This window comes from Planococcus citri, chromosome 1 (genome assembly GCF_950023065.1).
Source record: "Planococcus citri chromosome 1, ihPlaCitr1.1, whole genome shotgun sequence".
NCBI lineage: Eukaryota > Metazoa > Arthropoda > Insecta > Hemiptera > Pseudococcidae > Planococcus > Planococcus citri.
In genome coordinates, this window is record NC_088677.1 from 3,193,864 (window position 1) to 3,216,511 (window position 22,648).

At 34.3% G+C, this 22,648-nt stretch overlaps 1 protein-coding gene across 3 annotated transcripts in view; it reads right to left on the bottom strand.

Annotated features, from left to right (window-relative positions):
• IRSp53 (Insulin receptor substrate 53 kDa) overlaps window positions 1–22,648 on the bottom strand; it is a 140,950-nt gene that overhangs the window by 106,037 nt on the left and 12,265 nt on the right. For 2 of the 3 annotated variants that reach the window (XM_065363340.1, XM_065363322.1), the window contains exon 1: window positions 18,990–19,510. The exons of the other annotated variant lie outside the window; for it this stretch is intronic. In XM_065363340.1, the coding sequence (XP_065219412.1) occupies window positions 18,990–19,034 (45 nt within the window). In that variant the 5' untranslated portion in view covers window positions 19,035–19,510. Of the gene's footprint in view, window positions 1–18,989; window positions 19,511–22,648 lie in introns of those variants that run through there. 3 annotated transcript variants of the gene reach the window in all.

A 22,648-nucleotide genomic window follows, 5' to 3' on the forward strand; every position in this document is an offset into this window, starting at 1 on the left:
AAATGAGGATTGTGTGGTGAGGGAGGGGGGTTGTGGGCCACATTTAGTTAGTAGTTCACCTACCCTTTGCACTAATCGTAAGTGCAACCGGTTAAAATTAGACAATTTGAAAAAAAAAATGCTTGCGATAAAACGCCCGAGCGTCGAATTTTTGCTCCACGAAGGCTGCGTGGGAATGCATACCCAGACGTTCGGGCGTTTTATAGATTAATTTCTTCTTTTAAATTTTATAAAATTTTGCCTAATTATGACTGGTGGCACCTAGGATCACTTCTACGGAATCTGTGGGTGGGCTATTTTTTAATATTGTACCCCCCCCCCTCATTCCACCTCTAGATATCACTTCCATATGTTACCTGTTCAGTAACGAATCACTCCTTTTTTTCAATTCGTGGTTATTAGAAAACTTTTGACGCGAGCCCTCCTTCTCTTCCAACTTATGTTGAAAAAATTAGGTAAGTGGGGCAGGTAAAAATACACAAAAAGCACAAAAATTCAGATTTTTACGATTTTCATCAAAATTATGCAAAATTAAATCTCATTCTAAAAATGAAAGTAAGACATATTTCCAAAAAGTGACCGGAGCTCCAAAATATCTTGAGAGCATTTCCAGACGACTCAGCGTCTTGAAATCTGGCTGCAGAGTGAATTTTGGCTTTTTTACGTCTTCATTTGGTGGAATATCAAGTACATAAATATAAAGTCTGTTGGAAGCTTCAGAACTGCTCACACCGTTTTGAAACCGTATTCAATAAAGTCAGTGGGTCAAAAATGGGCGATATTTCAAATTTCAGCCTTCTATGTCAGATTGATGAATTTTGATTGTTTTCTCATTTTTGACCCAAATTTGATTTTTAAAATTTTTCCAAAAATTGAAAAATTCACCTTACAGCACGTGAACTTTTAGCTGGTACTCGTAGAATATTTTTGCATGCTCTTTTGATTTTGTAGGTTTGTTCGGGTCGAAAATTCTCGTGCGATTCAAGATACATTCCTTCGTGGACGAAGAAGCAAGAAACTATTTTGAAAAAGGAAATTACGAGTATTTTCAAAAAAATCATCATCTAACTCGTGTAAACCCAAAACAGCCGTTGAATTCGATGAAGGAATTTTAGATTTAATTTACCGTTCGCATTGTATGTATACTTCGATGGAAGTTTGTAACGAACCTGATGTCAACCGTAAAATACACAACACGATCTGGCAAACAATCGATCGAAAATTAAACACGAAAATTTTACGAAATACGAAAGCAATCCAGTCCTATGCGTGAATACTCGTATTGTGCTAATCTTTCGAACAATGAAAATATTCATAAATAATTTGCTCAACTCGACATTTCTCATTCTGCTGAAGAACAAAAAAAAGTGTACATTGTTCATACACGTGCTTTGGTAATGGTAATTTTCGTCGAATAACAAACGAGCGAAAAAAAATTGTCGTCAATGTCAACAAACGCATGCACGCGACGAATTTCACCAAAAACCTCGGCACGATGTCTTTTTTCTTTTTACATATTAGCACCACGCATCCGATTCGAATCATCGAAAGATCTTGGAAACGAAACGTAATTATGAGATATTAATCCGAGAAATAGTTAGTCCATTAATGTATAATCTTGTTGATTGAAAATCCAAAACCTTCCAATAGTATCTTGAAAATAATTAGTAAAACAAACGAATATCGAAATGCTGTTATACCTATTTCGGTTCCTGGATTCCAAACCGTAAAACTTACGTGGCTTGGAGCAATGATGAGGTGGGAGGAGGGAAACCGCAAATGTGCTTATAAGACGAGAGATGAGGCATGAGGCAAGAGGAACAACAGACATAAGGTACCTGGCAGGCTTTTATACTATAGAAACCATACGTATAATACATAATTCATAAAGATCGAACGAGACGACTTACGACTATATACCTACGATCCATACTTAAGAGAGAAAGTACCCATCTCATCAGTCCAAGTCTAGCACTAGAAGGCAAAAAAAGATTATAAATTTACACCTAAATACTCGTAGTACTCGTACTACCGAGTTACACGAAATGTGTAAATTAAACCACGCGTGTAAAATAGCTCTTCTTGCCTATATATGCCTATGCTTATGCTTACGAAGGCAATAGGCTGAGGCATATTAATGATGGACACTCTTAGTTCGCGTGAGCTATCAATTCGAAGCAGCCAGAGTTCGATAATTCTTCGTGTCGTGGAATGCCGCTGCATTTTCTTCTTTAGCACACTGCATGAATGACGTAATTGAAAGCTCGCCGACACGGCCACTACTGTCGTCGTAAAGTTTACGAGAATTTTTTTTTTCGTGAATGGTTGGCATTCGCAGCGAGGTGTATTTAATCGAATCGAATTACAGACCAACCATTAATATTATATCTTTCCAACAGTGTCGTTCGAGTATTTACTTTTCCATCAGAAGTATCGACGACGACGTGACTATTACGTAATATGTGACTTACATTTATACCTATACGAATACGTAGACTTTGGAAATTATATTTTATCGTTACGAAAGGTATGTGGAACGCGGCTAAATTATGTAGTATGTGTACTCGTAAGTCTCTACCATATGATCTTATTTTCCCATGCAAGTGTTATTGTGCGTGTATTTGCACTTTGCGGCCCCCACTTTCGATCAAATTAGTATGTTTATCCTGGAAACGAGATCTCAGATGAGTGAACTTTGTGTATGAATAAATACAGCTGATGAATACTCGTCAGTTGAGAATATTATTCCGCTATGTTGTAATAGTGGTTTAATAATTGAACGTGGTGAAGTACGCGAAGAAGCTGCCCGGTTCAATGGTTTAGCTTCCCAAGAAAAAAATTACATTTAATAATAATAATTAGTGTAAGATCACGCGTGATTTCGAGAGAATCTCTCGATGAGTATAAGTTGCAAGATCTTCGTACCCAACAATACATTTATACTCACAAGTGAACCTTTCCAATTCATCGATTCTGATCGAGCTGAAATTTAGCTCACTGAAAGAGCATGGCATCCAGACCTCTGAACCAAATTTTAAGCTAAAAAAGTTGATTTTTCGATTTTTGGCGAATATTTTGAAAATGGCTACAAAAGGTCCAACACAAAAATGGAAATCTTAAACTCGGTTTGCGTAGTAAAGTTGACCCCCCTCCCTCCTGAATCAATTGGCATTGTTTTCCAGCTGATCTGGAGCCTCCAGAAAAAGTTGGCTTTCCTCCAGCAACTTTAAATCGCTTCAGAAGGCGTTGTGATCAATTTCGTTAGCTGAAAATTTAATCCTGTCATAAGATTCGGTATTCGAAATCGATAAAGGCCGGTGAACCAAAAATTCGGGGTGAGGAGCTCAAAATGTATTTTTAGCTGCCAAAATATGAAATGCTGGAGTGAATTTTTCGATTTTTGGTGAATTTTTAAAAATCAAATTTGAGTCAAAAATGAGAAAAAAATTAAAATTCATCAAATTCGACCTAGAAGGCAGAAATTCAGAATATCCCTCACTTTTGACCGACTGACTAGATTGGATACGGTTTCAAAACGGTTTGAGCAGTTCTGAAGCTTCCAACAGATTTTATATAGGCCTACTTGATATTCCACAAAATGAAGTAAAAAAGCCAAAATTCACTCTGCAGCCAGATTTCAAGACGCTGAGTCGACTGGAAGTGCTCTCAAGATATTTTGGAGCTCCGGCAACTTTTTGGAAATATGTACTTTCATTTTTAGAATCAGATTTAATTTTGCGTAATTTTGATGAAAATCGCAAAAATCTGAATTTTTGGGCTTTTTGTGTATTTTTACCTGCCTCACTTACCTACCTAATTTTTTACACATAAATTGGAAGAGAAGTAGGGCTCGCATCAAAAGTTTTCTAATAACCACGAATTGAAAAAAGGAGTGATTCGTCACTGAACAGGTAACATATGGAAGTGATATCTGGAGTTGGAATGAGGGGGGTACAATATTAAAAAATAGCCCACCCACAGATTCCCTAGAAGTGATCCTAGGTGCCACCAGTCATAATTAGGTAACATTTTATGAAATTAAAAAGACAAAATTAATCTGTAAAACGCCCGAACGTCTGGGTCTGAGTTCCCACGTAGCCTTCGTGGAACAAAAATTCGACGCTCGGGCGTTTTATCGCAAACATTTTTTTTTTTCAAATTGTCCAATTTTAACCGGTTGCAGTTACGATTATTGCAAAGGGTGGGTGAACTACTAACCAAAAGTGCCCCACAACCTCCTCCCCTTCCACGCAATCCTCATTTTGTAAATTTTGCTATATTGAAAAATTTCCTAATTACAATTTGCATTGCAAAATTGACAGAATAATGGTTTCGTGAACGGGGTGGGAGGGGTTGTGGGGCACATTTAGGAAGTAGTTTACCAATCCTTTGCAATAATCGTAAGTGCAACCGGTTATAATTAGACAATTTGGAAAAAAATGCTTGCGATAAAACGCCCGAACGTCTGGGTATGAAGTCCCACGTAGCCTTCGTGGAACCAAAATTCGACGCTCGGGCGTTTTATCGCAAGCATTTTTTTTCCAAATTGTCAAATTTTAACCAGTTGCACTTACGATTATAGCAAATAGTGGGTGAACTACTAACTAAAAGTGCCCCACGACCTCCTCCCCCATACAATCCTCATTTTGTCAATTTTGCAATATTGAAAAATTTCCTAATCACAATTTGCATTGCAAAATTGACAAAATAATGACTTCGTGAATGGAAGTTGGCTTTCCTCCGGCAACTTTAAATCGCTTCAGAGGGCGTTGTGATCAATTTCGCTAGCTGAAAATTTAATCCTATCATAAATTCGGTATTCGAAATCGATTAAGACCGGTGAACCAAAAATTCGAGGTGAGGAGCTCAAAAATGTATTTTTAGCAGCCAAAATTTCAGATGCTGGAGTGAATTTTTCGATTTTTGGTGAATTTTTGAAAATCAAATTTGAGTCAAAAATGAGAAAAAAATTAAAATTCATCAAATAGAAAATTCCTCATTTTTGACCTACTGACTTGATTGGATACGGTTTCAAAACGGTTTGAGCAGTTCTGAAAGCTTCGAGCAGATTTTTAAAACTTGAAATTTCTACAAGATTCCCTACCAAATGAATTAGAAAAGCTGAAATTCACTCTGCAGCCAAATTTTAAAACACTGAGTCGACTGGAAGTGGTCTTAAGTCGTTTTAGAGCCTCCAGCGACTTTTTGGAAGCTCCAGGGAACACATCGATTTTGGAGAAATGGTGGGTATTCGTTCAAAAAAATCACTAACAAACACCAATCTCGAGCATTCGTCCTTGAGTTGATTTAAATAGATTTTATTCTGTTTTTTTTTTTTTTTTTTTTTTTGGAAAACTGGAATTTCTGAAAACTCGTTGGTGGCTCTAAAACAACTTGAAAACGCCTGTAGTCGACTCAGCGCGTTGAAATTAAGGTACAGAGTTACTTTCGATTTTCCAACTTCATTTGGAAAAATTTTGTGAAAATTTCAAGTTTCGAAAATCTGCTGCAAACTCTAGAACTGCTCAAAAAGGTTTGAAACCGTTTCCAATCAATTTGGTGGGTCGAAAATAGGGCATACATCGAATTTCAGCTTTCTAGGCCAAATTGGTGAATTTTTGATTTTTTTCGCTCATTTTTGACTGAAATTTGATTTTCAAAAATTCGCTAAAAATCAGAAAAATCCAATTTAGCACTTGAAATTTTGTATTGTGACAGTAGATACGTTTTTGCATGTTCTTAAGCCAATTCTCAAAATACATAATTTTGTAGGTACATATCTAAGGTCAAATATATTTCATGAAAAATCACTTTCCCTGACTTTTCTCGGATTTCTGAAGCAGTTTTGATAATTTTCCGAATCGTTCAAAGATCATGCGAAAGGGGAAAGGGCCGTTTTTTTCAAGAATCGCGTTTTTCCTTCTATTTCGAGGTTTGTGGAAACAGAATAAATTGCTTTCTTTGAGATTTCCACAACTTTTCCAATTTTTGCACCCCTGGCTCTGAGTGTCTCAACGCAGCCAAAGGTCTTTCTAAATTCTAGTCTATACCCTTTGACATCTTGAAAATGAAATCCCTACTGACAGGGGCCTTTAGGACACGCTTTTGATCTAGCTTGGTTTTATTTGATTTGGATGATGTGAGTTGGAAAAATTTCCTCGTGAGTAGATATGATTCTTTCTGTTCTGACCTGCGCAGATGCGGTAAATTTCCAGAACCAATTTGCCAATTTGGACTAATTTTTCCTCCCTGAGTGATTGAATGTGTTTGGACATGTATGGTCGGATCTGATTAGATGAGATGAAATATCTAGACAAATTATCTGGATCCAGTTTGATTTGACCAGATTTAATTAGATTCAGCCAAATGAGAGTTTTGATCGGTTCAGACCTGATCAGATCCAATCATATGAAATCAGTTCTGTACTTTATTAAAAATTTTCCATCAAAATTTCGAAAAATCCTCTACACGAAAACCATGTCTAAGTCATTCGCACATCGCATCGTTAGATTTGCGAGACACACTGTACCTATCGACATATAGTGTGTAGGCAATAGGCATATGTGAAAATCGTAATTAGAAATTCGGTGAAGGACGTTGACAAAATAGCAACTTCGTTAATAAGTGTTCTATAGTACCTATATAGCTAATAACCTATGCGTATGTAAAGAGTCGGTCTGTGACAGGGGCGGGGGCAGGGGCAGGCGACGCGGTGGCGTTGTTTATATGTTTTTGTGTGTACAGTTTGCCGCACCTTTAGGCAGATTTGTAATTTGTATAACGATACCGTTAAGAGGTGTCCAATATTTATGGTTGGTAATGGCTGCAGGTCGATGCTGCTGCATCGGCGTCGGGTTCACTGTTCAGGTTTATAGTAATGAAATTAGCTACATGTATAATACCTAGGTTGATATAGTGTATTGCGTGTCTATGTGAGTTGAGTATGTGTACCCAGTATACCTACGTATACGTAACGGTATTTATAATTTTTATACTTACACCTAGGTATAGGTAGGTATGTTTGCACACAAACTAAACCTGTTTTTAAAAAAAGAATATGCAGCGAAAATATCGCTCTGATGCTGCGAAAGCTACACAACAAAATGCATAGCATAGCATAACAGATCTATGAGTTGAAAATGTATCGCCTGAGGCGAGTTGTACGAGCCATGTGCGTAAATTGCGATATCGTTTGAGGAATGAGGATGCAACAAGAACAGCCCAACAGCCCAGGACAGCCACACCAAACGTACAAACGCCCAGCTCCAAGTCTTAGTCGTTGTACGTCCTCGTCGATGTTTCATAATCACACGCACAACATGACTGTACTCTGCATAGGTGAGGTAAAGAGCTGCGTGTGTTTGACTGCTCAGTGCTCAGCACACAGCACAGCATCTCTATAGAGATACTCGTACGCGATATCGACTGTATCGATAGTTTGAGATATTCCGTAGGTGACAATTACACCAGTCGATACTAATAAGGGTAACAGGTTAGAGCTTTATAAAAGTGATAATCATTGATGCTATACGATGATTACGTGATCGCGACACGTAAGGGCTTATTTATATGTGTCACGATGCCGAAAGGTGTCCATTGTTTTCCTGCCTCATATGCCAGTTATCATGTACCTACAAAGAAATACAAGAAAACCTCCTCACAGTCCTCACACATATAGAGGTTTATGATGCACTGTAGGTAGATAGGTAAGCGGTAGACTAGACGCTGCGGGTCAACTTGATTAATTATTTTCAGAATGGTTACGTCTTCGAACGGACGCAGGACGTGATTTTATAGTATGCAGATACTTTGTGGTGTGTAAGGTTACACCACCATACCTATACCTTACATCCCTGCCCTATGGAATGAACCGTTATCGATGTCGAGTAATGTTCGAAATAGGTACGGAGCTTATTTGAAATTGATACGCGATGAACACTATTGTCCTATATTGACCCCGCTGTTCCCTGCCCTTGTACCTACAGATCTAGAGTACGTTATTATACTGTACCTATAGGTTAAGGTATTTATATGATGCATTGGATTATACCTACTTGGTTGTTGTATCGATGCCAAATAAATGACTCTTTGAATGGTAATGAGAGATTGTATTGAAATACATCTCGATTGTCGAATAGTAATAGGGTATTCGTATAGATTGGTCTTCGTTTATGGAAATGAGTCTCTGGAGTAACTAAGTGGGTAAGGCGATTGAAAATGTGCATTCCTTAGTGCGTGAAGAAATAGTGTTTGTAGATCAGGCATACTTCGGTTTTTTGCAGTTGTGGCGATGAATTTTCTTTCAACTCGAAGTTAGCTCATACTCTCTGATTTGCAGTAGGAGGAAATCGAAAGGAGACCAAAATTTCAGTTGCTAGAGTCGATTTTTAGATTTTTAATAAAGTTTGGAAAATTTTATAAAATTTAAAAAAAAATTAATTCAAACATTTTTTTTAAGTAATATAATTTTTTGGAGCAAAGTGAACCATTGCATGGTGTTTTTTTCAGTAAGTACCTATCTTCAACCAATTTTTTAGCCCCCCCCAACACGAAAAAATTGAACAAAATCAAATTTTTTACAGGAAAATTTTCAAAAAATTCGAAATTGGAAGAAAATTTGTATGCAAAGTATTTCTTAATTTCAATCAATTTTTTCAATAATTTTAAGGTTTTTGTTACGCGTTTGCATTTTTTAATTTTTTTACCACCTTTTTGATTAAGTTCGCCACTTTTTCACTACTCTCACTGCCCATTTTTAAAATCACTACTTTTTTCACTACTTTCACTACCTGTTAGATACCCTGCATTTTGAAAAAAAAAATACCTACGCCCAGCTCAAGTTGATTAAGACTATTTTTAGACCAATTTTCAAAAAATCTGAAATTTCCAAAATACACCCGAAGCCTCCAGAACAGCCTGAGTAGTTCACCTTCGATCAACACAGCATATTAAAAATTGGGTGCTGACAAGGGAACCTCTTCAGGTGTCCGCCTCCGATTTGAACGGGACTCAAATTCTAACTTTCAGCTGCCCAAGTTCATTTTTCGATTTTTGGCGAATTTTTGAAAATCCAAAATTGACTATTTTGGTGATTTATGCCTTTTCTTAAAAAGTACGTACTTGATCAGTAAAAATGTTCAAAATAAGTCCTAAAACTGATATCAACTCCCCAAATCCAAATTTCGCCATTTCCAGCCATTCTGAAGCCTCCAGCACTATTTTTCAATTTCTCCAGAATTTTGAATTTGCTCCAGAAGGCGTGAATATGAATTGGGATACTAAAAATCGAGTTGTGTGTTATACGCGATCTGTTTCACTAGTTTATCCACATTTGAGTCGATTTTGGGAGGGACACCTCAAGAGAGGTTTTTTGACCAGATTTTTTCATAATAAAAATATCCAAAAATTAAAGGGAGGTCCAAAAAAGGCTGGAAATGGCGAAATTCGCTCTCGTGTGGTTAATTAATGACAAAATACAGCGATTCGTACGAATTTCAAAAATTTTCTCACAAACGAGAAATTTTTGATTTTTGGATATCTTTATTTTGAAAAAAGCTGGTCAAAAACCCACTCTTGAGGTGTCCCCCCAGAATCGGCTCAAATGTGAATAAATTCGTTAAACAGTTCGAGTATAACGCACAACTCGATTTTTAGCTGCCCAACTTCATATTCACGCCTTCTGGAGCAAATTGGAAATTCTGGAGAAATTTAAAAATCGCGCTGGAGCCTCCAGAATGGCTGGAAACGGTGAAATTCGCCCTCGTGGGGTCAGTTCATGACAAAATACTGCGATTCGCGCAAATTTCGAAAATTTTCTCGCAAACGGGAAATTTTTGATTTTTAAATATTTTTATTTTGAAAAAAAGCTGGTCGAAAAACCACTCTTGAGGTGTCCGCTCCAAAATCTGCTCAAATGTGGATAAATTCGTTAAAGAGGTCGAGTATAACATACAACTCGATTTTTAGCTGCCCAACTTCATATTCACGCCTTCTGGAGCAAATTGAAAATTCTGGAGAAATTTAAAAATCGCACTGGAGCCTCCAGAATAGCTGGAAATGGCGGAACTCGGCCTCAGGGGGTTTGTTGTGTTCGAAATACAGCGATTCGCCCAAATTTCAAAAATTTCTTCGCAAACGGTAAAATGTTGATTTTTTTGTATTTCTTATTATGAAAAAAGCTGGTCAAAAAACCACTCTTGAGGTATCCCTCCCAAAATCGACTCAAATGTGGATAAACTCGTTAAACAGATCGAGTATAACACACAACTTGAGTTTTAGCTGCCCAACTTCATATTCACGCCTTCTGGAGCAAATTCAAAATTCTGGAGAAATTGAAAAATAGCGCTGGAGGCTCCAGAATGGCTGGAAATGGCGAAATTTAGATTTGGGGTGTTAATATCAGTTTTAGGACTTATTTCGAACATTTTTACTGATCAAGTACGTACTTTTTAAAAAAAGGCATAAATCACCAAAGTAGTCAATTTTGGTTTTTCAAAAATTCGCCAAAAATCGAAAAATGAACTTGGGCAGCTGAAAATTTGGATTTGGGGGTTTTAGAACATGCTCTTTCCAAAAATCGCAGTCCCGTTCAAATCGGATACGGACACCTCAAGAAGTTCCCTTGAGTAAATTTTATTTTAACAATTCAATTGGATAAAATGCTGTGGAAATTTCAATTTTCAAAAATCTGCCAAGCTGCTCCGGAACTATACCACTTAAAATGGTTCGAAACCGGTTCCAATCGATCCAATCGATTTGGAGGGTCAAAAACAGAGCACACGCCAAATTTCAGCTCTCTCGGTCTGTTTGGTAAAATTTTGATTTTTTTTCATTTTTGACCCGAGTTTGAATTTTTAAAAATTCATTAAAAATCAAAATCGTTTGTGAACTCAAAAATTTGATCTACTGTTTCCAAATTCGTGCTCGGAAAAAACAGATCACCTCGATTCAAAACCCAATTATTTCAGTTGAGTTTCAAATTCCGTAATTTTAGAATTTTTTTTTGATTTGTCATTGAAAATGAAAGGTCACAGGGGTAGAAGTGACTTACGTAACTTTTCTCATAAGAATTATAAAATGACTTACTTATTATTCTCATACGCGAGTTCATATTCTATCATTTTTGGAAGGAAATTAGCACTCACCTGAAACAAAAAAAAATTAAGGTGAATTAGTTATTTGAAAACTATGAAATTGATCAATCAACAGATATACGATTAAATAATAATGGTCTAACGTCAAAGTAAAAATTCTGACCATCGCCAGAAATGAATATTCACAAAATAAAGTATCATAAAAGTTGTAAAATTGATAGCGAAAATCATTCAAAAATATTAAAAATTGATGGACCAGCAGAAAAGGACAAAAATTTCAAGGAATGTCTCATTTGGGTAAAATTTTGCATAGGCTGCATAGATTATTGAAAAATACCAAGAATTAATAGGAAATTCTCAAAATTGAGCGATGATTTGCCAAAACTGCTGAAAGTGTCATAAAACTTGTCAAATCGACCCCCCTCTCCCCTCATAAATCAAAAATTACCAGAAGTTGATCGTAATATCTAATGGCTTTTTTTTTTTTTGGTAAGAATCACTACTTTTTTCACCTCAAACCAGTTTCAAAAATTCACTCATAAAAACTTCTCATTTTATATTCAATTTCTAAACTAGAGAACTCGTTCAAAAGTTCCTAACCAGTTTCAAAAAACCAGTTCAATGATTTTAAACCGGTTTCAAAAAGCCATGCTTTAAAAATAAATACTCGCATGTGTCTGATTTTTTTAGCTGACAAGCTTTCCTTCATTAACCAAATTTTTGTTATTTTCATTTCATTTATTCAATCTCGCGTTCATCTGACAGCAGTCAGTTCAAAGGGCCTTAATCAGTTTTTTTTTTTTTTTTTTTTAAATAGTTCAATTGTTTTAAATTAGTTTCAAAAATTTATGTAGGTATCAAGAGTACTGAATTTTTAAACATACAAACCATTGCTCATGACCATGACCGAACCGATTCCAAGAAGAGATATTTCCCTGATAATGACAATAAAGACCCCCCCCCCTTCATCGGTCATCAACTATAACTCAATCCAACCTACGTTAAATCTGTTTTCATTTGAAAAAATTCTCAATGATTCTTAAAAACTGGCGTCACGAGAAAAAATCGAAAACATCTCGAGTTGTTTTCGCATAATAATTTTTTCAACTTATTCCATATTTTTTGGACACCTTGTAGTACGACTTGACTCTCCCAGCTCGTCACCACGAACTTGACGGAAACGACTCAGATTAGCGAAATTTTCATTCCAAATACGTAATACTACATAACACACATTTATACCTATTAACTTGAAAAAAAAATCACAACCAGCAACGCCTTCAGACGACAATTTACATGTGTACTTGCGCCTCTAACAAACTTCTACAAGGCAACGCGACACCTAAAAATTTCACGTTTATATCCAAATCATAATAATTTCAGCGAAAAGTTACGCCATCGCCGCAGTCGCCGCCTCAGCGCGATATGCTATTTTAAATATACTCTAAATAATAGGTAGGTAGGTATCTACTTAAGGTGTACCCTAATTCGACGATAAAAATTTACCTCATCAAAATCGTACCTTTACGAACGAAATTACTATACTCTGAAATACATGCAACTTGGAGTATAAATACGTGTGGAGGTCAATCGAGTCAAAATAATGGTAGAGTTTTTATTTTCCTCTCGCTTCGTACTCCTATAGTTTCAATGAATATTATCTATTTATTTGAACGAATAAAATATCAATTTACCGCCATCGTTCTCACGTTATATTAATTAGCCGCCAGATAAATACACGTATCATGTGGATATATGTTTAATACTTACACACATACTCGTACTTTTATATAGATCGTAATCTACCAGGGTATTTATGGATCATTTCATATACTCGCAAGTAGTAGATAGATACCTATGGGTAATTATTCTTTTGGCCATATTAACGTCAAAATATCATAAGCTCGGTTCAAAAGTCAACCGAACTGGATTAATGAATGGAATTTTACGATTACGTTGATGGCGATCAATGATCATGGCATATTAAACAATCTATTTAGTTAAATCTAAAATATACCTACACAAAATCATACCATTTCCAAAACTTGTAACGCCTTCAGCAATCCAAACAAGTAGGCGAGATTTTTTACATTTTTAGCGATTTTAATCGAAATTTTTTCACGATTGGAACAACAAGACGAAATTGGAAAATTTTCGTAGGATTTCGATCATCGATTTATTTTTAGATTTTTGCAGGAGGATCGATATGGGGTAAAATGCCAGGAAATCAAAATTATCCATTAAAACTCCACCTTTGAAAAATTTCAAGTTCAGAATTGAATCGTGAAATTCGGAAAGTTGACTCAATTAGGGGCTCGAAATTCTTCAAAGTGCTTTAAAAAAGTTTTCATAGAAATTTTTGATTTTCTGCCGAAATTTTAATCTATTTTAATAGGTTCGATGACACAGTTTTTTTTGGAATTCCAAAAAATCATGACGCAATTCCGGGCTTAAAATTCTTTTAAAAAATTCTGAAAAACAATTTCGTCGAAATATGTATTTGAATTTTTGGTAAATTTTTAAACCATTTTGATGAGTTGCATGACATATTTTTCGAAAATCCCAAAAATTTTGGCTCAATTTTGAGCTCGAAATTCTTTAAAAATGTTCAAAAAACATTCTCGTCAGAATATTCGAATTTCTCGTGAAATTTTAACACATTTTGATAGGTCACATGACACCTTTAAAAATACTCAAAATCAAGACACAATAAAATTTCAAGCAAAAAATTCGTCAAAAATGCTCAAAAAACATTTTTATCAAAATACTAGAATTTGAACAACATTTTAGCAAAATTTGTAAAAATGAAAAAAAAACATATTCTCAGACGAAAGTAGTCAGATCTGATTCAATTTAGATCTTTTCCGACTTGTTGAGACGAATTGATCAAATATTATCAATATTGAATTTTTTTTTAATTTTCATATTGTCAGTCATGAATTTTACATACAATTAAACAAAGTGAAGACGAAGCACAATAAATCGTCCTCATAAAATAATCATTAAAATGTCATCAGTTCTGGTTTCAAGCACCGACCTCAACAAGGAGGGGTTCAAGGTCATGGTCTTCGGATCTCTTCCCCATTTCGAAAAAAAAATGTCCTAGACACACCACCCATAAATTCAATCTACACAACAAAAATTCCTAAGACTTGTCATTTGCAAAAAAAAAAAATCGAACGATTCAAATGAAAAAAGTCTTATCAGCAAAATAGTTATCCGATTACGAATTTATAAATTTTCATATGCATTTTGATAAACTCACACCTCACAATAGACTTAGACACAGAAGCAGAACAGCAAATGATGACGTAATCTCTACATCATTCTAAACCCGCATCGAGGTGATACAAAAAGAAAGGTTCAACGTATGATTCATTCCTTTATCATTCGAAATACTATAAGAAGACTGACGCGTTATCAAGATAAAAATACAAACACCGAATAGGTAGAGGTACTGCATACATAAAAGCCACATATGAAGTGTATTAAGTGCATTATTATTATTAACGCAATTGAAACGTGTATGTGTTGTGCGTACTACAAACTACTCATCGAAACACCTGACCAACTGGGCGATAATTTCCTCAATTTCTTAATTCCGACGAATTGTCGGTCATGGTCTGACAACCCTCATTAGAGCGATGTCTCTACTTCATGCTTTGTTTTTCCAACATTGACGAAGCTTCCTGTTCGGCTACGTACGTCTTGGTCAGACTGGGTTTGATTTTATGTAGCAAAACGTGAGAAACTAAACTCCGGCGACCTTCGAAATTACGAGTAGTAGGCGTTCGATTCGACCATTAAGTAGTCAAAAATACACGTGAATTTGTAAAGAAGCAAAAAATACGAGAGTTAGAAAAATTCAAAACGAATAAAAATGAGGCTTTCAATTTATGTAGGTGATTCAAATTTATGTACAGAAAAAAAAACACACAAATTGAAAGTTTTTCCACCATATTTTCCTGAGCTGCCCCCCCTCTCAATAACTATACGAAGTTCTCAACCCAAATGCCAATTTTTTCTCGAGAGCGAGGGGAGAGGGGTGTCTCACTTCCGCCACGTGCAAAAAAATTACTTGAATTGGTGGAATAAAATTAAAGCTTGTGCATTTTCCAAAAAAAGATCTTCAAAAAATTCTTCAAAGCGAGGAGGGGAGTGGAGGGGTGAGTGACACACATTTTTAGAATTCGTTGAAAGAAACAATCAAACGAGAATTGAATTGCTTACTTAAGTACCACAAAGATAAAATCAGCGTTCACGAAATTTGAAAAAACTGATCCTCATCATCCTAAAATTTTCAATTTTATTGAAAGTCGTTTTTGCAGAAATCTTGAAAATCAATTAAACAGCTAATCAGGATCATGCGGCATTAGCAGCTCAAGTTGTTCAAATTTTATTGATCTCGAAATTTTGGAATTTTGAGTAAAGTCTAAATTTCAAAATTTTATCATCTCAAAATATTTTTTCATTTTGAAATTTCAATCTTGGAATTTTTACATTTTTTGCTGTCAAGATTTCGAGATTGTTTTCACTTCACAATTTCAAGATTTCCCTGTCCTAAGATTTCAAAATTTTTTCGGCGTTTTTTAACCTTGAGATTTCTGGATTTTTTGGTTTTGAAATTTCGAGAATTTTCTTCGAGCTTGGAATTCAACTGATCTGGGCGTTTTAAAATTTTATAATCTATAGAGTTCTCAAGTTGTTTTTCATTTCGAGATTTCAAAATTTTCTGCCCCAAAATTTCTAGTGTCTTTCTGTCTCAAAATTCAAAAATTTCAAATTTTTGATTTCGGAATCTTGAGATTTTTTGATCATTTTTATTTCAAGTTGTTTTCAATCATGAGATTTCGTGATTTTTTAAAAGTATAATTTTATTCATCTGGAAATTTTGAGGTTATTTGATCGTAAGATTTGGAGAATTTTTTGGAACATGAAATTTCAAGTGATCATCTGTACGTTTTGCAATTTTACACCTGATCTTGAATTTTTGAGATTTTTTCTGTCACAATTGGTCTCGAAAATTTGAAATTTTTTCATCTCAGAATTTCACGCTTTTTTTTATCATCTTGAAGCATTTCAAGTTCTTTCCAATCATGTGAGATTTCCCCTACGATGTTTCTAGATTTTGAGCTTTTTTTTCATCTCAAGATTTCGTGGTTTTTGTCATGATCTTTTTGTTTCAAAATTTTGAGATTTTGAGTGAACTCTAAATTTAAAAATTGTTTCACGAAGAAATATTTTTTCATTTTGGAATTTTAATCTTGAGATTTTGGAATTTTTTGTTGGCAAGATTTCAAGTTTTTTTTTCATTTTGAAAGTGCACAAGTTTTTCACACAGCTTGAAAATGTGAACGTTTTGTTTTGTAATTTTTTACTCTTCTTGAAATCATTTTTTTTTTCCTGGTTAGAATGCTTTGCATTGATGCATTTTGATCTCAGAATCTCACGATTTTTTGATTATCTTTATTTCTAGTTCTTTCCAATCATGTATGAGGTTTCCCGATGTTTTTCAAGGATTTTTGGTCTCGAGATTTTAAGATTTTTTGAAAAATTTTTCAGCTCAAGTTCTGTCGAGATCTTTTTGCTTTAAGATTTTGAGATTTTAAGTCAACTCAATTTAAATATTTTTTCATTTTGGGATTTCAATCTTGAGGTTTTGAAATTTTTTATGCACAAGATTTCGAGATTTTTTGGATTTGTAAAGTATGTACAATTGTACATAGCCCTAATTTTTTCACACGGTTTGAAAATTTATCGTTACTACCGAAAATTAGTTTTGCTTTTTTCAGTTTCAGTTTCAGTTGCAGTTGCAGTTTTCTATCACTGACCCGTTTTCCGACCTCCCCCCCCCCTCCATCCAATCGATTGAAAACAGTTTCAAACAGTTTTGAGTAGTTTTGGAGCCTCCAGCAGATTTTTCAGTCGTAATTCATGAAATCGCTAATAGAAAAAATACGTTTTTGAGCTGGCACTAACCAATTTTGGAAAAATAATTTGTAATCGGTCAATATGGGCCCCTAAAAAGCACCAATCGCGTTCACACGTGCTGAAGTTAATTTGCACGGTTTCTAAGGCACTTTTTGACAATCTGGCGTTTCCAAAACATGTCTGGAGGCTCAAAAACAGCTTTCCACCACCTTCAATCGACTCAGAATGCTGAAATTGAATGATGTAAAGTAAATTTCGGCATTCCAGCCCCATTGGGTAAAATTTTGTGGAAAATTCAATTTTCAAAAATCTACTAGAGAATTCATAGAACTGCTCAAAATGGTTTGAAAATACTTCTTATTAATTCAGGGGGTCAAAAATAAGATACTCGACAAATTTCAGCTTTCTAGAGAAATTTGGTGAAATTTTGATTTTTCCATTTTGGATTCAAATTTGATTTTCAAAGTTGCACCAAAAATCAAAAAAACAAATTTACTTACTGAAATTTTCAAATCCAACAATTAATTTTTGACTTTTCGTACATCAAATTCTTCAATTTGGTAAACCTTTCTCTCCCCCCCCCCCAAAAAAACAAACGAATTTTTTTCGAGTTAAAAAAATACGAAGATGAAAAATAGAAAAAAATACTTTTCAAACTGGCACTAACCAATTTTGAAAAAATGATTAGTAATCGATTAATTGGGCCACTAAAAATCACCAATCGCGTTCACACGTCTTGAAGTTAATTTGCACGGTTTCTAAGGCACTTTTTTGACAATCTGGCATTTCCTAAACATTGCTGGAGGCTCAAAAACAGCTTTCCACCACCTTCAATCGATTCAGAATGCTGAAATTATATGACGTAAAGTGAATTTTGGCTTTCCAGCCCCATTGGGTAAAATGTTGAAAAAAGTTCAACTTTCAAAAATCTACTGGAGGATTCAGAACTGCTCAAAATGGTTTGAAACTGTTTCTTATCAATTCAGGGGGTCAAAAATAAGGCACTTGACAAATTTCAGCTTTCTAGAGAAATTTGGTAAAAATTTGAATTTTCCATTTCGGATCCAAATTTGATTTTCAAAAACGCACCTAAACTCGAAAAATGAACTTTACCAATAAATTGACGGTTTTTGAATTAAAAGTAAATCCAATAGTTCTGATTTTTCGATTTTTTTTGTATCCTAAATTCTTTAATTTGGTAAACCCTTCCATCCCCCCTCCCCCCAAAAAAATCAAACCATTTTTTTCGAGTTGAAAAAATACGAAGATGAAAAATCAATCAAAGTAAATAATAATAATAATTTCTCAATTTTAAAAGTGCAATAATTTCCAGAGACGATTTGAATTTATGCAATTAGACAAGAAAATATGAGGAGAAGGGAGTATTAAGAGTAAGAATTTCGTATGAAAATTTTAAAAATGCATTGAGAAAATATTTCTGAAAAAAGTTATTAAATATGTATTTTACAACGAAACAATTCGTCATAATTTTTGAATTTCTGATGATTTTTCTCAAGTTTTTTCAAAAACTTTCTTAAGGAAAAGTCATCTTTGACCTTTTTTTAGAAAAAATTGATGGGGAATGGGAAGAAAATTGTAAGGTAATGTCAAAAAAGCGATTTAAAAAAATGCTAAGTCTCAATTTCGAGGCTTCATTCGTCTACTGGGATGCCAAGAACCCAAAATTTCCACACGATGATCCTTTGACACCAGTTCACAACACTTTTTTTGGATTGCACTATCAAATTTTCAAAAAAAAAAAAAAAAAAATGGGAAAAATCACAAAATTTGATCTTAAAGAATCTGATATCCGATATCCTTTATCACAAATCACTCGATCACTATAAACAAATATTCAACACCAACCAGAAAATTTCAAAATCTACAATTTTCAAAATACCATCTCAAAAGCTTCTCAAAAATAAACACTTCGTAATCCAAAATACAAAGGACTGCAACACTCACCTTATAAATTCCATCGACCAATTTGGTAATTTCTTCGGACTCCATATTCGAAATTTTTTCAACACCAGATCGCAAGTGGCAAACTTCACAACAAAATATTCTTGCAAAATTCGCAATAAAACCAGACACAAAACTGCGATAACTTCTCGTAAATTCGAACCGTTTAAAAATTCACACCATTATTTTCACCACGATCGTCGCGATTCGCGAATACGAATACGAATACGTAAAACTTCGCTTACGAGTATATGTATTTCAGCGCGAACCAACCATCGACAACGAACCGATACTAACGAATGCACGTACCAAGAGCAAGAGCAAGAGCACTCCGTATACGAGTACTATAAACAGACCAGTGCACCTACAACAAACTCTTCAATAGCACCACATACTACTCTATACATAATAACGACGACTGGGCGAAAAAAAGTAGTAATAATAAAAACAACGCAGGTTTGTACTGGAAGATATCGACGAGTACGAGTACCTGAAGTTCTTATTTGATGAAGACTTAAACAATAATAATAATTTACAGGTTGCTAAGCGAAACTCACGTGACAGGAAACGCGGCTTCTAATCTTTTTTTCTTCAACGTGCACTGCCTATAGTCTATACCTGAGAGTGGGGACTTTCATTCCATTCTTTAACGTGCTTCCTCAATATAATAATAATACCGTCGTAATCTATTCAATAGATATCTAATTCTTATATTTTTTTTCCTTTTTTTAATGTCTCTTTCTCTGTTTTTTTTCCTCCGCTTCTTACGCGACTAAGCTATGGACAGAATTTTAATGGTTAGATCTATCTCTACGAGAAGTATGTCTATTGCGATTTTTTCTCCACCTTCATTCCATTTTCCCAGTATGGAATCTGGAATGCGTTGCATTCGATACTCCAAGGAATTTCAGACGTTCGCAATTGGTGCTTATATTTTATACCTTAAGTTTTAGACTTGAGATGTTGACGAACAATTTATCGTTTCAATTGTTGGGAAATTTCTATTCGTATTTCAAAAACTAATCCAATATCTATCCATCTTCAAAGATTTTATATAGAGCTTTGATGAGAAGAAAACAATCGAAGGTATATTTTTCACCTCAATTATCATTAAAATACCTGATAACCGATAACTAGGTACATAGGCATAGTTACTTTGCAAGGTTTCTCCTCATACGAGTAATACGATACAATGATTAATTAATACCTGCATAATGAAAACGTTAGATATTTGGATGGGTACAGACACTGAACACGTGTAGTAGGCTGAATTTAGCTAGATGTACAAAAAATTAGAAACGCCATTTTCCAAAATTGGTAATATTCGAACTACTCTCATTGGTAGGTAAGGTATATTATGAGACGTTGATAAATCGAAGAGAAACTTTTTTAACTTCATTTGAAATTATTTCATAGTAAACGAATTCCTCCATTTTTGTTGTTAGAAAGGGGCGAGGAGGGACTATAATAAGTAAGTCGAAACTTCTAAAAATAATAAATCAAAAACACACTTCAGAAATACATGCAAAAAATTTCAGCTCACAAGGTCACTGGGGATGAAGGGAGCTTCATGAGATTTCTTCAAATTGAATCCAATTTTTAAAAAGCAGGGCTCGACAAGTCGAATCCTTCAATGTACATGAACAAATTTGGGGACCCCTCCCCCTTCCAGAACACGTCAAATTTCAGCCTCCCGTTGGTCAATTTTAAGGGCGGAAAGGCTGCAAAGATTACCTACACAAAATTCAAAACTGTTGAAAAAATGAAAGTAAAATCTCCTCTGAATGGAAAGTTTTGAATCATGAATATGTTTTTAGTATACTAAAAAAAATCAGCGATTAGAAATAAATCTCCTGAAAAAAAAATCAGTGAAAAAATGACAGAAAATCCATCAACGAAGAATCACTGAAACTTGGTGAAAAAATTGCTATAAAATTAGGAGGAAGACATTTTAAAACACCCGAAAATTGATGAAAGATATTACTAGACAATTATACAACAATTACTAGAAAATTGGTCTGAAAAATGCCTGAAAAATTAGTGAAGAACTACCTAGAACATTTTTGAAAAAAAATCTTTAGAAAATTAAATGGGAATCACGAGAAATTTAAATCATTAGAAAAGTACAGACAATTGAAAGGGATTCAAAAAATCTCCAGAAAATTACTTTTAAAAATATCAGAAAATTGGCTCAAAAAAGGTCTTTGAAAAGGTGCGAGAAAATGGCTACAAAATTAGAAATCAGTGTATAAAAATTAGTTTGAAAGTTACTTGAAAAATACAGACATGATCACTGAAAAATAGAGAAAAAATTGGAAAAAAATCACTCGGAAATTGGTTTAAGAATCACACGAAAATCAGTGAAAATCAACATAAAAATAGAGGGAAAATGACTGTAAAAGATTAAGTAAGTAATATTTGCCAAGAAAAAAATCACTGGAAAATCAAGAAATTAATCACTATAAAATTAGTGGACGAAATTATCAGAAAATTAGGATAAAAATAGCTGGAAAATTATTTTAAAATGACTAAAAATTTGAAAACACAAACCACTGTAAAATCATTGAAAAATTACAAGAAGTTCATCAGAATTGTTTTTTCAAGTACTCAAAAGTCGAACAACATTTTTTTTTTGAATTTATTGGCATCAATTTGAAAGAGTTGGAGGATAAGATACATTTTTTTAAGCCCCAAAAAAATGTGAAGACCTTATTTATCTTTCCGGAATGGCTGTGGGACTCTTGATTTTTTATAATTATTGGGACTATGCAAATTTTGATTTTTTTGACCACTTTCATTCCCCTTCCACCCCCCACATCCTTTCAAAAATCTGACACCAGCGAATTTAGAATCGGGGTAATCCCTACTAAACTCCTCAAGTCCAACTTCAAATCAAGTCTTACCAAATGCGAGCAAGTTTTGTTGAAACAACTCCAGCCTAAATGTTCTTGAAATTTGGTTTTTTAATAAAAACTCTTACTAACCAATTTTTGCAATTTTCAGCAGATTTCCAAAATCAACAGCAAAATTTTAAAAATCCTCCCCTTTAAAAAAAAAACAAGACATTTTTCAACGTTTTCTAGTACTTAACAGACCCACGATTCTTCTCATTTTGAAATTTGTGAAGGTGCATGAGACTGAGCCAATTATTTAATTAATAAAATAGTATCAATGAATCTATGTACGTTAAACGTTTCAATAATTTCAAATTGAAATATTTTCCAAAATTCTATACAGAAATTAAAACGAAATAATGATAAAATCACACAAAATTACCTGGGAGCTCATTCAATGTGAAGTGAGAAAATTCTCCAGAAACCAATGGAAAATAAATTTGAAAAATTCTCCTCACAAATTGTTTGAAAATTAACCAAACAAAAATCGAAAAAACGTCTCAGAATCGTTCAAAAATCGATCCAAAATTGAATGACAGACGAGTTAGCGATTTTCAATGAATCGTTTTCCCATTCTGAGTGAATTTTCAGACGATTCTTGAACAAATGGATCTTTTACGAATATTTTTCAATGAGTGAGTAAAAAAATCAGAACATACAACTAAGAAAGGTTCTCAAAAACATTCAGAAAATTATTAACATCATCGACCAATAAAATACTTTAAAAACCTACATGTTTAAAATAATTGACACTCAAAACTGCAAAAA